This window comes from Branchiostoma lanceolatum, chromosome 7 (assembly GCF_035083965.1).
Source record: "Branchiostoma lanceolatum isolate klBraLanc5 chromosome 7, klBraLanc5.hap2, whole genome shotgun sequence".
Lineage (NCBI taxonomy): Eukaryota > Metazoa > Chordata > Leptocardii > Amphioxiformes > Branchiostomatidae > Branchiostoma > Branchiostoma lanceolatum.
This window is the reverse complement of record NC_089728.1, coordinates 15,060,853-15,077,766: the sequence shown is the minus strand read 5'-3', so window position 1 is coordinate 15,077,766 and position 16,914 is coordinate 15,060,853. Positions and strand designations below refer to the sequence as shown.

Genomic DNA, 16,914 nt, shown 5'->3' with positions numbered 1-16,914 from the left:
ATAAGATTAACATCAACTTTCTAACAAAATCATGATAATATTCGTCAAAATACGTAATATTTAGCTCAGTTGTTTGTCTTTCTGTAGTTATGTTGTTCAAAGATTATCAATATTTCAAGTCTTTAAGCTATTTTGTGGTATAAATTTCTTGGCAGCATTTTGGTTTAGTAAGACAGCCTAAATCTGAGGCATTGTGGGAAAGAGGGCCTTGGATCCTAAATGCACAGAAAGAGGGAGGGCGGCGGAGTTTTGGAGAAGTTGGTCATCAAAAAGTGAACGTAACTGTTAACTCCAGAATGTCAGGCAGCGGAATATCGTTTGTGACGGAAGCACAGGTAGAGGAGACGAAGAAGAAACGCCAGGAGGAATGGGAGAAAGTCAGAACCGCCGACGAACAGGAAGGTTTGTAAACCCACATCAACCCGTAACGCCTACTAACGGGACAATTTCTTTTATATCCATTTTAAACTGTTCAACATATGATATAAGTTACAGCACATACGTCTGTCAACTTTGATTCTTGTTCCTGTTTGGTTCCCTTAAGAGTCCTTGTCGGGAGATTATATACCCCCTTGACTTTGCATACACCAAGGAGGTTTTATATAAAACCTCCTTGCATACACACATACATATCATTGTTTGCCCAGTAAATATATACACGTGGTCAAGGCCAAGCATTGGGCCAAGGCACTTCACATCATAACGTTACTTATCATTCTGTGACAAGAGAAAAGAAAAATACTATTCCTTGGCTTTATCTCAAAAAGAGCAAGCAGAATGATCCGTTATGATTTCAAACTATTAATCAGTGTCAACAATCCCAATCACTCCCAAAACCCAATAGTATACAAATGTATGTAACGTTAATGTTAGGGCATTACTGGGAAGTTTCATGTATGCAGATAAAGACAAAGATGAAAAATGCAAGTCTTGTTGTGCATCAGAGAGTTAAAAGCCTTTGAGATAAAACGAAATCAAGAATCAATGATTCAAACTAGACTTTTGTTTCTTCACTCCCTACTTCCAGAGTGCCCAGAGGAGGAGTATGACCCTCGCTCGCTGTTTGACAGACTGGAGGAACAGAAGGAAAAGAAACAGGCCGAGTTCGAGGAACAGTTCAAGTTCAGTAAGTATTCCAGCAAACCTTTTCTTAGGCTCTCTCTCCACTATCTGTATAGCCCGTATAACCGCCCTTCGGCGTAACATGTAACACACCAGCTCACAGGCACGCGGCTAATCAGCAGCTGGTTATATTACACCGAACAGCCTGTCACACCTAACTTTTGCACGTCTACCTGCAAGCGTTCTTTAAAGCTATCCAGCGAAGATGGCTCTGCTGTACTTGGTGGTAAAGAATTCCACTCTATGATTGTCCTTCCACTACTTCTAGGAAAATATCAATGTTTGAACACATCAACTACATGTAGACAGTTATCACTGAGCAATCATTGAGCAACCAAATTTAGATTTGTGGGACCCTTGATTTTCTAATTGGAGGATAGTGCGCACTGTAAAATTATGATTTTGAATAAAAGACAAGATTTGTTCTTCATGATAGTTTATCTATGAAATTCATGGAGCGACCTGTCAAATGTTTGGTCACTCAGCAGTCGCATCCTGTAGTGGAAAAGGGGTGATACACACACTTATATATGCAAGAACTGCACCTGGTTTTAACTGATGTATCCAGTAATGCATACTCAGTTCTTGCATTGCAGTAAGAATATAAGTATAACTAAGTGGCTCAACTGTACATCATCATCATCAGTCCTCCTCTTTACGAGGTGCAGCAAGCAAAGATTATTCTCCAGAACTGCTTGTCGTTCATTACAGAGAGAAAATTATGTCCTTCTATAAGTTCTAGATTAGTTATCTGTACATCAGTTTTTAGCAACAACTAAGATAAAGCTTTACTTGTTGTTTACATGTTAGTAGCTAGCAGTCAACTTATGCTGCCACCCGACTTAACCCAACCCCTTTGCAGAGAACCAGTTCCGTGGGTTGGAAGAGGAGGAGACAAACTTCCTTGGAGAGGTGGACAACATCCGAGCCAAGATAGAGAGACAGAAGAGACAAGAGGAGTGGGATGTCATCAGGGAACAAAGAATATCCTTAACCTTAAGAACACTGAAGTAGCTGTTTGGCTACGTATACCGATTGTCTATTGGTTACAGGGTTAGGCAGCAGGGAGACGGTTAAAGACTGGTCCATTTTAAAAGTTAGCTAGGATCGGGCAGGGGTCACCCAGTGGGAGTAAGATTTTTTACAAGAAAAGTGCAAGAGGATTTTTATTATCACAAAGTACAGAAGTTAAAAGTGAAGAGAGACTGCTTTGTTTCGGCCATCCTCTCCCTAAGATATCAGTCAACAGAATACTGTATGACATATTATTACTGTAACAATGGGTTTAAAGTTTTGATAATTTAAGGTAGAGCCTTTATATGTCTGAGGAATATGACTTGAGTACTGTATACTGTTGATTGTATTTTGTAAGTTTACACTTCTTCAGAAATGTGTAAAGAATGGCCTTGTTCATTGACCAACTATAAAACAGTATTGTATGTGGTCTGATCAGAGAAGAGTCTATATGAACTATTCCTGATAATGGTAACAAGTGCTAGTAAAGTCTGGGTGACATTTTTAACTAAAAGAGCCAGAGGGTGCACATGCTTTTCTCATCCAAGTATGATCCTCAGAGCTGTGCTGTTCCCTTAACACAATTCATACAAAGCTCTAGAACTTGTCAACGAGGCTGAGGAGGCGACAACAAGCAGCACTTCACAGCCTCACCAGGAGCAAAGTGCCAAGAGACCCACCCCCAAACCAATAACAAACCAACCAAGGAAGTCCCAACAGGCTCTGCTTGCTGGGGCAGTCAAGAGAAAGAGGTTAGACAACCAGTGCTTGTTTTTGGGCAGGACAGATAATCTTCCTGAATGCGATGTTGAAATCATAAGTTAGAGAAATTACCTACCCTTCAAATTGTTTAACTAAACTCTAAAAATGACTTGATTTGAGCAATAGAGATTGATCCAAACCTTTTAGATCTTCAATTTGTGATCTTGGTTCAAATTCTATATGAAGTTATTGACATACTTTTATCTCATACTTTCCAGAAGCAGCAGTGATGACGCCAAAGATACCAGTAGTCTTCCAAAAGCAACAAAGTCCGAAGACAGTTCATCCCATGGTGAGATTGAGTCTTCCTTTGATACTTATACAGCCATTCTGTCAAATTTTGACAGCCCCTTGTATCCTCTTTTTACTCAACATTTGTGCATTCTAATGTCCACACAGATACAGAAACAGCACACGTACCAGACGACAGTAGAACAACAACAGACAACACTCCTGCTGTGGAGTTGCAAACGGCGCAGGTTGTGGCGGTGCTTCCCGGGCTGGGCGCGTACAACTACAGCAGCGACTCCAGCGAGGCTTCCAGCGACGAGTCCGACGTTATCGAGGTCGTCCCCATCCTCATGAAAGGTTGCGCCGGCACGGCCGCCAGTAAACTCGCAGCGGGAGGGAAACATCAACACCACAGACACTGACAACTTTCACAGTAAACTAGGGCCACACCAATTTATATCATTGGTTCTCGGATATTGTAAAGTTAACACGGAAGCAAGAGGATACGACGAAAACAAAGGGTTGGGAGAAAAACATGAATCTGACTTTATTTACCCCTCGAAATTGTGCATACCTAGGTGCAAACTTTTCACTCAGACACTGTTTTTATGTTGATCTTGTAATTCAGCATCATTTTTTAAAAATCCAAAAACCAACATATTAAATTGGTGTGGCCGGATATGTGAATAACACTGGTCACTTTAACTTTGAAAAGACACTAGGAGGATGGATAATCTAACCAACATCAGTCCCTTGACTAGTTGTTTTGTATGAAGAAAAGTGTCACATGTAAATTGACAGAACATGGCTCTCTCTTTATAGTCATTTCTTTCCTAACCTGTACAGTTGTAGTGATATTTCACATCAAAGTCAATTGTATTTTTAAAATCTTACTTATTTCTTAGCATCCTTTCAAAATGTTAAAGCGACCAATGTTAGATGTAATTCTTGTAAACACTGTTAAAAGTTTTATTCCTATTGTAATACTACTACAGTGTACATACAATACTGGTAAGGTGTGTTCTGATGGTTGATACTTAAAAAAACGAACCAATGCTATCTTGAGTATTTCAAACACAGAATGTTGTGAAATGTAGAAGAATTATCATCTTCATAAGGCGTGACATTGTTTCATAGTTTGATCCACATATGGGAACAATACTTTCTTGTTACCTACTTAAGATTCAAATTCCTCTGCCAGCATTCCTCATATTACAGTAGAAAGGATGCTTGAAAGAAAATATGACTGATTTGAAAATGATGAATCAACTTGAATAATATGTTATGGTACCAATTATTACCTTATGGGTGTGCAACTGTGCATATATCTTTCAACTAAATATGTGTAAGACAATGTTTCTTAAGAAAAAGCCAACGAAACGTTTAAAATACTCTGAAACTGTTTACCTGAAAGTTTGCACTTTGCATCATGATTTTAAGCGCCCCCCCCCCCCTATTTCATATTTACCAGTCTGTTTCTAAGCTGCAAAAGACCGATCAAGGTAAAGCCCCATCCACCTCCATCAAAAGGTAGAAACATGAAAGGCAAATATTTATTGAACATGTAGGCACTCTCTCATTGGTTGAACTGCTAATTGCCATGCTATCATTGGTTGAACTGCTAATTGTGATGGACATGACATGACATGACAAGGTAGTAACTAGCCTACCAGCATGTTTTAACATTAACTTCATTTTACGTTGCTTTCCTTTGAAGATTGTGAAATCTACTAATCCCCATTGGAATGATAGGCTAATTTATTCACTTACAGATATCTACATGTGTTCAATCGAGTGTATTGATAAGAATTCAAAGGAAAAAGATATACAATGTAGAAAGGAGCTATACACAACTTCTGGCCTGATTGTGTGTTTGTTTTTCTTGAAATGTTGATTTACTGAAACGAGTCTGATGTGTAAGAAGTGTGAAAAAGAAGTTTGTGATTTTGATAATCATGATAACCCAACTGAAAATACAGTGGAGAGGAAGTAACTAATACCAAATAAATATGAGAAAATTTTAGCTATGATGTAGTAGTTTGTGCCTAAGCCTCAGTGTGAATACATAAGCTTACGATTGTTAATCATAAGGTGAGGAAATATCAAAAATACATAATTGGCAACTTTGGTGTATACAAGGTCATTTTTGTCGTTCACCAACAATAAAATAGGACAGCAGTTAAGATCAGATCATCACTGGCGCTTTTGCACTACGCTTAATCACAGAGAAAACAGTGTCCTTTAAAGCGTACGTTTTGTCACTGGCTTCCGTTTAACCTCCTTATATGCCGACGGTACGACAGCTATTTCTAAAGCTAGCGCATTCAGTAAACACTTTTCCACGCCCCGTCATTCTTGGCTTGAGCAAACACTGGCGGTGAAATGACGCAAGGGTCGCCCGCGGACGTTGCCCTCTGCCATACACGTTCGCATGACCGTTCTGGTATATGAGTTTTGGTTCCTGTTTCCGGTAACTTTGTCAGTTCCTAGAGATTCAGGCAACTGTAACGGAACGTGGTATTGCGTTGACCAACACGTCTATATATTCATCAGACAGCAAGAGCACAGCAGGAAGACCTGGCAGACAATCTAGGTTGTCTAAGAGCTGGGACGGTGTGTCTTCTCAACCGAGTGCTAGTACCCTGCTGAACAAGTTTGGAGAAGGTAGCTGGGGGCGGAGCAGCACGTGATCAGCTCGACTGAACACCTGGAACAAAAATATAGGTGAACTGTGCTGCTTGCCTGAGTTCTACCGCCTTCTGTGCACAAGAGGAAACGTTGTTGGAACGGTTTCCTGGCCAAGGGACCGGTTTGCATTCGCTGCCAGCTGTTATAACAAGACAACAACTCTGAGGCAGCTAGAGTCGATGTGACGACCCAGTGAGGACCCAAGTGGGTGTTTTCGTTCCAGTCTACATTTTTTTTCCGGACTGTGCACTCACATACCGCCAGCTCAAAATGTTTGAATTGTGTCTGCCGTTTCGGACAGCCTGTTTCACGACGTTGAAGAGGGGGTGCTATATTTGCGGTGTTTATATGGTGGTAAGTACATATTTGTTTTGCTTGTATGTGTGTCCTAGGCCTGTAATGTGCTTAGAATAAGTTAGATCTTAATTGAGAGCTAGACTAAATGTGCTCCAGGGTTGGTTTTAGCAGACAAACAGACAGGCTTAAACTCCGTTTCAGACACTAGACAAACAAACGAACGACAATCCCCCTGTTCAAACAAGTGTTATTAGTACCTATGGTGCGTAGGTAATAGACCTTTAAATGGTGACTGCGCCTCGCTAAATGTCACACAAATACTTAAAAGGTCAACTGGTGGTACTGAACTGTGTCTAAGCTCGTGCAGGAAAGGTTTAAAGTAAGGCTCTAGTACAAACAGTTAAGTACAAAAAAAGGAAGTTGGATATCAAGGTTTACATATATACGTGTGTGAATCATTAATCGCAATGAACGTGGGATATTAAAAGAAGAAGAGGAGTCACACCTGTCTTGTCTATGGTTGTCATGATGGCAACTAAAGGTGACCCATGCCTGCGGGGTATGATAACTCAAAGGGAAACGTTTGATACTTGTTTTTAGATATGAATTATTTCTCGCATAGTTAAAGATGAATTATCTCTCGTATAGGTTTAATGACGCGGTAGGAATGAACGAGTGCAGCGTGTAGGTGTTGACAACTACAATTTCGGTACGAACGGCACTTTCACTCTTATACGAGACACTTTCATCAATGAGGCCAGCACGATCCTTAAATGATTCATAAAATTAGAGATATCGAAGGTATGATCGCCGTGGGAGTGTGAATACAAGGGTAGAACTTTCAATCGGGTCAAACGTTAACATTAGCGTCCGGGTGTCATGCTGGTATTGTTTAGTTTGCTGATGACAGCAACAAACACTAGTATTGAAGTGTAACGTTTCTTGTTCTGGAGTTTTTTTGGCCAAAACATTGGAGTCTACCGACCTAGAAATGGAATTCTTACTCGAGCTCCCATCATGGTTGTCTGTATCGTTCCGTTCTTGTGCCATTGTTGTGTTGTTCTGTACCACTCAATTATATGCTCTCTAACACAGAAGTGTACTAGTATCTCATGCGTATATTATGTAGTGTAAGTGATACGCTAAACGCGCTAAAAATGTTTAATCATTAACGTAGGTTAATTCTTTTGTATCCACTTGTTTGTTGGCATGTATAGTTGTAGAAGACCATGCGTTGCTGTTGTTTTTGTTGTGTCAATAAAGATTGTTTTTATCATCCTACTACTGTGATTAGAAACATATGTGACTGAGTGCTGTGAACAATTTCTCAGTTCGCCACTGGAAAGTTCAGAACAGCTGGTTGTTTAATAATTACATTTTATTTCCCAAGCAGAGGTAATGTCCGGGGTATTTTCGACGTATTTTCGCGGTATCTAGAGGAAGACCCAACAAAAACCGCACAAGTAGAAAGACGTATAGAATACTGCGAAAATACTCCGGACCTTACCTCTGCTTGGAGAGTATTTACATTTCAGGTCTACAGTTTGGAACTTTTCCAGGCCAGTCCTCTCGAAACTGCTTATTTGTCTGTCTAGAGAAATAACATTCAAATGTAGCGAACGGACTTTGCATGAAGCGAAACGCACTGCAGCGAACTGTACATAATCGTGCATGTATATCAAGCCTGTAATATCAAGAAGAGATAACCAGCAACGCGGCATGATTTGGTTCCAGGTCATCAGCGCTTGTTGTATCGGTGCGGAGGTCTGGGACCTAGAAATGAAGAAGGGTAACCACAGTGACGACCCAAGAAGTCAAAAAGGTTCGTTTTACTTTATAAACAATTTTTTGCCTATCTTTCTTTTATTTTCTTATCATTGGACATACAAATGTTAACTTCTGTGGCGTTCATCGAAATTTGCAATAGAATGTCGTTATCTATTGTGGTTGTTGTGTTTACTGTCACAGCTGTGGATTACGCCAGAGGTCTGATCTATCTAAACTTTGCCATGTACATCACCATATTACTGTGGACCGTGGGATTCATCTACGGAGTCAGCAAGGTAACCGACCTGTCATTTCTCTTTAACTTAATATTTCGGAGATATTTCGTAAAAGCAGTATATTGGAAAAAGGGATGAACGCTATATGCCTTAATTACAAACTTGCTAAAACATGGAAAGAAGATAACGTTACGTAACGCCTCTGATACTCTATTAGAAAATGAACTCTTCCTGGACTAGTGAAAAGAGTAACGCAACGAATGAAGTGACCATGATTGTACCGTTTAACGTAATCAAACTAAATTGATACCAGTGAACTGTCAAGATGTACCAATTCTATGCTATCTTGCTGTAGCATTTTGTCATTGATTATTGACTGATTTTAAGGACAAAATTGCAACATTGAAATCCCGGGCACCAGCTGCCGACTCTCAGTCAAAAGAAATGAATTGTAATTTTAGTATCAACCGCTAGGAAGACTTACCAATTCTGCCATGCTGATTTTTTTTCAGGAAAGAATTGCAGTGATGAAATCCTGGGCGGCAGCCGTCATCACGTTCACGTGTTTGGAGATCGCCGTTCAGATGTACCAGCGGGCTGTACTTTGGGAAGCGGTAAGTGCCGCAAAACGGAAGACACGCACTTGTTTGACATGTAACGTTACAAAGCCCTAAACAAAGAGAGAAAAAACAACGTCCAACAACAAGAGTGTGCATTGACTGGAATTGAAAGTTTCGATCAAACGCTGAAAACTGCGAATCAGAGACCGCCTGATCTTCGGTCATCCGCTTTAGGCGAAAACTGAGTCGACATGTTTTTTTGTATTACATTATATTATAAAATATATATATACCTGCGTACTTAATAAGTAATAGAGAAAATTTCCACATCAACACTCGTCCAATTGTGGTCTTTTAACCGCCTGTCACCTGTACCCATTAGGTGGTCACTTGTCTAGAGTGATTAGCTAAGGTACTAGTATTCTCGACAAGCTAGCTATAGGTCCTAGGTTCAGCCGAAATTTCTGTCAGCCCGAGTTTCTTTCTGTTAGAATGACGTTTAACCCATTCACCGACGCAGATATGTCGAGGTTTCACATCCAGTGTCCCGTGATTGACAGAATACATGTATTTCCTTTGCTCCACAGAACCTGTTCGTGCACCCGTTCTTCCCAGCGTTCATGGTCTGCCGCATCATCCCGAATGTAAGTCGCATTGTTGTCGCATTGGAGTCTATTCGCTTCTAGTGTATGTATAATACAGTCAAGGAACAAAAGTCGTTGTAAAAAATGCTAGCATCATATGTTTTAGCACCCATTTTTCTGTAAGGCCTAGAAGCTCTGCTATGGATGAAAATGACTGCGTCTGCGATATATATGGATTTGTGTATATCTGTTATGTTTGTCCAGGTCTACTGCGTTCTCGTGGCCCTATCACACACAACTTCACTAGAAATATTTTACTATCAAAAACTTGATGAAGAAGAGGCGTCGGGTAGTGCATCTGCACCACATGTAAGTACTAGAAAAATATACTGCGTTTTTCTAAAGTGTTCAAATACATTATATCTTTGATGATCATACAACCGACAGTGGATGATTTCAGCTGATGACATTTGATTAAAAGAGTGCAAAATCCTGAAAATATCCAATCATGAACAGAAAAAGTTTATTTTTTCCTGAAAACATTTCATCAGTCTTCCTGAAGATTTAACGTGATCTAACTTGTCTTACAGAGCATCAACATGTCAGCCTAACCTGCTTTACTCTTGCAATCATTTTTTCAGTGAGTTTAACAGCTATTTTTTGCTTTGTATAAGGGTATTTTAAGGCCTCCAAATGTAGTATAGGTGTCACCATAGAGAATGTCTACAGGTTTGCGGACTGTTATAATTAAACTTGTTTTTTGGTCAAATTTTTCTTGTAACTCTCTTCACGGGTATCCTGGCAACCATCCTATTCTAGCTCTGGTTTGGTCCTCTGAACGCTCTTAGCTTTTCTGCAGAAAATTCAGAAAGGGAAGCGATCGTCAGCCTAGTATCATAGTATAATAGCTGGCAATAGATACCAGGCTAGTTCAAAGGAGCCAATGTAAAGAGGACACTCCAAAGAACAGCAACTGGATATGATTTTGGCAAATTTTTAAAAACAGTTATTCAAGCAACTGGATATGATTTTCCAAAATCATATCCAGTTGCTTAAGTAACTGTTTTTTTTTCGTATCTTATTACCTGGATGTCTAAACTTCATCAACGAAATCAAACAGAAATACATTAAAATCTACACGTCCAAAACCTGTTGACATTCTCCCTTGTTGTAACATTATCTGGTTGGTGTGTAGAGCAGCGTGGTTGTCACTAACAATGACAGGTGGTGGTTGTACTTTGTTAAGGAGGGATCACAGGTCAGCCTGCTGCGGGCAGTCATCACTAACACCTTGTACGACAACCTGTGAACACGACAGGTACACTCCACTCACCAGGTGTTGCCTCTGCCTCTCCAAATCTACCTGCCCAATGACACTGTGCCCTGAAAAGTTACTTGTTGTATCCTGTCCTGATGAACCTATTGTGATTGCAGCAACTTCTGTGTCTTGTCTAAAGTCTTTATGCTTTTATGTTATTACCTGGTATTTCTGCATTTTAGTAATCAAGTTTAATCACTTCCCTTTTTGCAGCTTCATATCTACACTTATCAAAACGCATTAGAATGTACTATACTGTATCTAATCACAGATTCACTATGATCAATACCATTGACAAGGTCTTAAACTTTATCTTTTTTATTCCCAAGCAAATATGTCACATGTCCTTCCCTTTGGATTGCCCTCTTCAGTCATAAGACGATAGAGCAGATTCTGTCAACTTGCTACAGTTGCTATCCAGAGCAGTTCAACACTGAAATCCAACTTCAAGTACAAATCTGTACTCCTTTTTGTATAACTGATTAAGTGCACATTATGCACTTTCCTGTCTCTGAAATCATCCTCTGTTCAACTGTACATGTGTCATTTCTCTTTCTACAAATATATAGGTTTCTTAGTTAGTGGCCTTAGTCAGTGGCCTAGAATGAATGAATGGCCGACTACAGAGATAAGAATAAGAAAGTGAAACTTCGTGGCAATTGTTGTTTAGATTTGTATGTGCATGGACTGATTGTTTAATCTTCCCCCTGCTAAGGGATGCCCTCTGGCAAAAAACCTGGGGTTTCTTACATGGTAGGCTGTCAAGTTGTAGAAATGGGAATTTGACAATCACTGTCACCACATGAAAGTGACATTATACAGCAATCATTAACCTTCTCCCTGCTGCCTAACCCTGTAACCAATACAAATCCAATACCAAAAAGCTACTTCAGCAGGAAGAAGGTTAAACTGGTAGACAGCATGAACAACTAGAAACTCCAGCATTGTATCAAAGAAAGTTCAGTGACTCCAATTTTAAGGATCGTTTTGTTGCAATTAACCTTTTTTATCTATTCCATTCTATTTCAGACCGAGACACCCCCACCTGAAGTACCAAGTGAACCACCTGCAGAAGGAAGTGTGAAGGAGTAGGACTTAACTAAAAGACTCGACCCTTGTGTTATAAAAAATGAATTCTTGTAACCCACACCTAAAGCTTATCTTAACTGTTCTGTATCTAACTAGGGCAACAAACTTGTATTCTTAGATGTGATGGATAAAATAAATCCTGTTTTGAATAGCAGACAGAAAGAAAGAGCCCATGTCTAGTAGCACTTTACCAAACCAAAGCTGCAAGATAGCAGAAGTTAATGCTTGACTGGGATACATGTAGGAATACCATCAGTGTAAAAGTTTTAATAAGAGTACAACCCCGTGTAGTTGGGGTTCGAGATCTGTTGAGAGTTGGCTGAAGAAATATTCAGGATTCCGATATGGAAGAAGACTAATTTTTGTTTGAAACTTAGTCAATAATTTGTGTATAATCTGTGTTCAAATAGTGAAAGGTATTTTGATGGTTAACTTAATACCCCATGTTTCCCTTTTTGTTCACATGAAATGGAACAATAAAGAGGGGAGAATGAAATATTGTGGGGACTATGTTAAACGTATAATCTAAATGCAATAAATTCTAATAAAGCTTACAAGACCTGACAATGGTTTGTGATTTTATTGTTAGTAACCACAACTTTCATTATCATGGTATCAAATTTAGACTCAAGACTCGCAAAATATCTTTAACAAACTTTAACTATATCAAGCTAGACATAGCAGACACTGTAATTCTATAAATCTGAACAGTAACTAATACTAACTATATTCTCCCTATATAGATGACAGCCTCTTCTTCACTTGAAGTTGAATATCTGGGTCACATTGTGCCAAGATACCCTGTAGATAAAAACAGTTTTAGAAATAGATAATTGTAATTTGTTCCTCCCATCCAGACAACAGAAATTTTAACATTGTTATAACCAGAGAACAAGCTGATATTTAGATGATTTAATAAATAGTCGACAAATTGCATAGGAAATGTGCCTACCTTGTCTAAATGTCTCAGGGATTCCACACTGCATTGTGGGATACAGTGCATCAGGATTCTGGTAATCTGGCCCATCAGATCCAAGGTGAGAAGTTGGCCCTAATGAAACATATAGAATATCATTATAGATGAGATTAATCCTTGTAAACATAGGAGGATACAGAACCGTAAGTTTGGATATATATTAGCCATAGAACATCTATCAATCAGTAAGAAACAAGCTAGAAACTATGCATGTGGTCATTTGTATTACCAGAAAATCTCATAGTAAATGGTAAAATAGTTTTTGTAAAAAGGACTAAAAGAAGAAAGTCAGAAAAATGTATTTGTATCATTGGATAATACATTTCAGAAAACAACATTAAGAATTAAAAACCTGCAGTTCCAGAGCAAGCTGCTAGGGGGCCCAAACCTACACAACTTCTTTATTACATCACAAGCTATCTGCCACCAAAAAATCAACACCATAGCACGTCCAGGTCAAAAGACACAAAAATTGAAGTTCTGCTGCAGTACCAAGGTCACATACCAGGGGGCCCAAAATCGACCTTGAATTTTGGCTTCACAACACCCGCCCACATACCAAATATCATTGTAATCCATCCAGAGGTTCTTGAGTTATGCTGACTACAATAGTCCGGAAACACACACACACAGACAGACAGACAGACACACAGACACACCAAAAATAATATCTCCATTTTTTCATGGAGATAAATATATTAAAGGTTAAGCAGTACTCAGTGTAGGCTCCACAAATAAACTATATCTAATAGTTCTCTCCTAGCAACTTTTAGAACTTAAGAAGGTGGTCCCACCTTGTATGTGACCTTTGCTCCTCCCCACACCTCCTCCCCTCCTACAGACTGGTACAGCCCATTGACCTTGACATGCATGGACAGGGCAGTGGGGAGAAACTTGGGATTCTGTAGGATGTCCACAGGACAGGCAACAAGGGTCCTGGGTATGTACAAAATACATGAATGTTCATCTGGTTGAAATGCAGGCACTCACGGCTCCAGGCATACAATATGTTCAGTGGGGCTGCCTTTAGAATATAGTCAAACCTGCCCAAGATCAGCCAGAGGACCAATAAAATCTGTTATATGTGGACAGGTGGTCACTATACACAGGATCTTTAATGCTTGTCTCAATTGGAAGAATTATCTAAGGGACTGCCAAAAAGTGGTACACAATGGCCAGATGATCATTTAGAGGTGGTAATTTGTACAGGTTCTACTGTGTGTTATACTGTTTGTAGCACATGGGAATGTTCTGAAAGAGACAGAAGTGGTGCGAGTCTCTGGATGAGCACACAGAGAATGCAATAAAAACCCAAGAAAAAAGGACCATGTGAGAACATGGGATACCAAGTAGAGGAATGTAAAATGACAACATGCAAGATCTACCGCTTTGTCTTAAAAACACAACTCGTTTTTGTAAATGCTAAGTACCTGATATACCTGAAAAACATGACTGGCACAAGCTGGTACAGCCTGTCTGGACACAGTCTGGCCTGAGTCAAAGGGTTCTCAGTGTCATCTATTGGGAACAAAATAGAATGGAGTTGATGAGGTACATTGTATGTTATTGTAAGCTGATCACTGAGAAGAGTACAGATTCACTGAAAACTTAAATTTTCAAAGAATGACAGAATCCTTACCTTTAAAGATATTCAGAGTCATTGGGTAGGTGTTCAGGAGGGACTGAGCTAGCTTCACCCATGGACTGTGGGCTGGCTTAGATTCCTGGTAAATAAACAACAACAAAATCTCCTAGACAATAAATTTCAGGTCTACACAGCTCATATGTTGGCTACTATCTCACCCATAATCTGCTATTAAGTCACTTTCCACCTGTTAGAAAAGCCAAAATGTTTTTGTGTGAAAATGCAGTTGTGTGGAAAATGTGGCAACTAAATACTTGAAAAGTTTATCCCACTTTCACATCCATGTAACTGTACAGTATTTGTACCACTGGCAACCACCAATCAATAAGAATTGATCAGTTTAGGATTTACTCAGACTAAAGTTGGTTTTACAAACCTGGCAGGTGAAGTCCACTATTGACAAGTGTAATATGGTCATCAACAGTAGGCAGGATGCAACCTGGAGGACATATTCACAAGTTTGTTAACCATCAAATGCTTGTCATGGAAAAGCAAAACCTTCTAAATGTAAGGTTGTGTATGTGCTCTCAACAGTGTAGCATGAATAGTCCAGCAGTTAGTGACCCTTTTCTGGACCTAGATGTCATGAGTTTAAATCCCGGCTGTGTCGCTAACCCGGGATGCACGCCACTGGAAAGGGTTGCAGTCCTAAGGACGGGACGAAAAGCTGTGGTCCACTGTTCATTGTCTTGTCAAAATGAGCAAGTGGAATTTCTCACCTTCAATGAACCAGTGAATACTGTACATAGCATGTGTCTTCTCTGAGTTAAACTGTTAAACTGAGAGATCACTTTCAGCATAAAAAGCCTTAAATTTTACCTTCTCTCTACTGCCTAACTCCGTAACCAATAGGGAATTGGGTGCCAATTATGCAAACGGCTACTTCAGAGTGCTAAAAGTTTAAAATTCCTATGTACCTTTTCACCCACTGGTCCTTCAAGTTTCTGTATGACATTGATGACTCTGGCAGTGCTAGTTGGCTCCACGGAACGAGACCTGCAGAGGCAAAACAACATCAGTCACTCAACTCCAATGTTGTTCTCACTCAAAATTTCAAATAAAAAAACCCCGCAAAACCGTATCATCCACTTTTGTCAATCAGCTAAGGAAATACACAGTCAGACAGTGACTACCATGGATTCCAACATATCAAATCTAACCCTACCTACAACTTCTTCAAACTGTAACCGGTGCAATGACCAAGTGGGTACAGTGTTTGCCTTGCATATGGTAGGTCGTAAGTTTGATCCCCAGCCCAGTCATACCAAAGACTATAAAATTAGTACATATTGCTTTCTCAGCTTAGCACTCAGTATTTGGAAAAGAGTATGCTAGATAAACACACACTACTACCAGTGGACTAACCTCTGATGTGTGGCCCAAGGGTATTGAAACAGATGGGTGCCGACATATGCACTATCTGGTGCAGGAGCCCCATGAAGGACTTTAACTTTGCCTTACCTAAACTATAGTATAAGACTATAATAGAAAAATTGCAAATCTTTGATATCGGTTTTGTACCTGTATTTTGTATTGAGTCCATGGAAAAGCGCTGCAGCCATAGGCCACATGTCATTTTTGGCATCACCCATACCAGGATCAACTCCAGCACTGGTTTGGTCATCAAGTATGCTGCAATACAGAATATATCATGGGGGAAGTTAGCATTTTATTTTCAGAACTATGTAAGCAGGAAATCAGTTTAGCATGCATCTTATTTTCTGAACTATATAACGTTATGTAGTTCAGAAAATGAAATTGTTCCATTTTCTTAGGTTCACTCTACTGTATTATCATCATAGTATTTTCATAGCTAGCAAAAATCATGTCAAGGATATATCAAAGTGGCTGCAGTCTGTTCCTACTTTGACATACCAGATCCTGCACACTCATTTATAGAAAAACATATTTTGCATCAAATTCTATGTTCCAACATTATAGATGTTAACCTTGTAGTCCACTGTATGAGAGCATCAACCCTCCTGAGGGGTGTAGGAAGTTTTCCCTCCGCCAATCCACAGCATAGGTGAGACACAAGTGGCTTCAGGTTTGTCCACCAGGCCTGATAGTGGACAAATGACCACCAAAAAGAAATCAACATAAAAAGGCTCCACACAATCTTTTCTCAACAGTTCATACAAAAGCAATGTATGAATGAAAGCAACCAAAAAGACTTGCTGGCATACCCAGAAAAGGATATAAAATATAAATATAACCCGATGAAAAAAATTATACATAAACCCTTTGAAAGCATTTTTCTCTCTATTTCCTTAGACAGTTTCTCTCAAATATTTTCCGCAAATTTCACAACAAAAGATCCTTCCTGGTTCATTCCAAAATAATAATTCAAAATGGCATTTATTTGGTTTTCGTCTCTATGTCATTGAGATATAACTGCATTTTAAGGTTAGAGGTACAGATGTATCAGTTCTCACCAGTAGAGAGACTTTCAGTAGTGGGCTCGCTGTCAGCAGTTGTTCCAGCCACTGTTCTTTATTGCCAGACACTGTACTGTCTGACTGTGAAGTTACAACTTTGAGGGCACCCTGGTAGAACATAAGAGAAATAGTACAGAAGGACTCAATAAACCCACCTGCACTAGACAAATTATACATGTGTACCTGC

The 16,914-nt window shown here is 39.5% G+C and overlaps 3 protein-coding genes across 3 annotated transcripts in view; 2 read left to right on the top strand and 1 right to left on the bottom strand.

Moving 5' to 3' along the window:
* Positions 1 to 193: 193 nt before the first annotated feature.
* LOC136437841 (PSME3-interacting protein-like) lies at positions 194 to 5,152 on the top strand. The gene is made up of 6 exons (XM_066432369.1): positions 194 to 402; positions 1,028 to 1,126; positions 1,985 to 2,107; positions 2,729 to 2,888; positions 3,117 to 3,190; positions 3,298 to 5,152. The coding sequence occupies exons 1-6, from the start codon at positions 297 to 299 to the stop codon at positions 3,549 to 3,551; spliced, it is 816 nt and encodes a 271-aa protein (XP_066288466.1). The 5' UTR covers positions 194 to 296; the 3' UTR covers positions 3,552 to 5,152.
* A 336-nt stretch (positions 5,153 to 5,488) lies between these two features.
* LOC136437842 (uncharacterized) lies at positions 5,489 to 12,235 on the top strand. Its single transcript, XM_066432370.1, has 7 exons — positions 5,489 to 6,171; positions 7,849 to 7,936; positions 8,083 to 8,177; positions 8,630 to 8,731; positions 9,265 to 9,321; positions 9,526 to 9,630; positions 11,609 to 12,235. The coding sequence occupies exons 1-7, from the start codon at positions 6,088 to 6,090 to the stop codon at positions 11,669 to 11,671; spliced, it is 594 nt and encodes a 197-aa protein (XP_066288467.1). The 5' UTR covers positions 5,489 to 6,087; the 3' UTR covers positions 11,672 to 12,235.
* Positions 12,234 to 16,914, bottom strand: part of LOC136437838 (Fanconi anemia group A protein-like) — a 21,781-nt gene continuing 17,100 nt past the window's right edge. Inside the window, exons 38-47 of the mRNA XM_066432362.1 lie at positions 16,725 to 16,835; positions 16,239 to 16,351; positions 15,811 to 15,921; positions 15,207 to 15,285; positions 14,666 to 14,728; positions 14,284 to 14,368; positions 14,084 to 14,162; positions 13,439 to 13,580; positions 12,621 to 12,719; positions 12,234 to 12,469 (exon numbers count right to left, since the gene is read on the bottom strand). Coding sequence (XP_066288459.1) covers positions 12,404 to 12,469; positions 12,621 to 12,719; positions 13,439 to 13,580; positions 14,084 to 14,162; positions 14,284 to 14,368; positions 14,666 to 14,728; positions 15,207 to 15,285; positions 15,811 to 15,921; positions 16,239 to 16,351; positions 16,725 to 16,835 — 948 coding nt within the window. The 3' untranslated portion in view covers positions 12,234 to 12,403. The remainder of the gene's footprint in view (positions 12,470 to 12,620; positions 12,720 to 13,438; positions 13,581 to 14,083; positions 14,163 to 14,283; positions 14,369 to 14,665; positions 14,729 to 15,206; positions 15,286 to 15,810; positions 15,922 to 16,238; positions 16,352 to 16,724; positions 16,836 to 16,914) is intronic.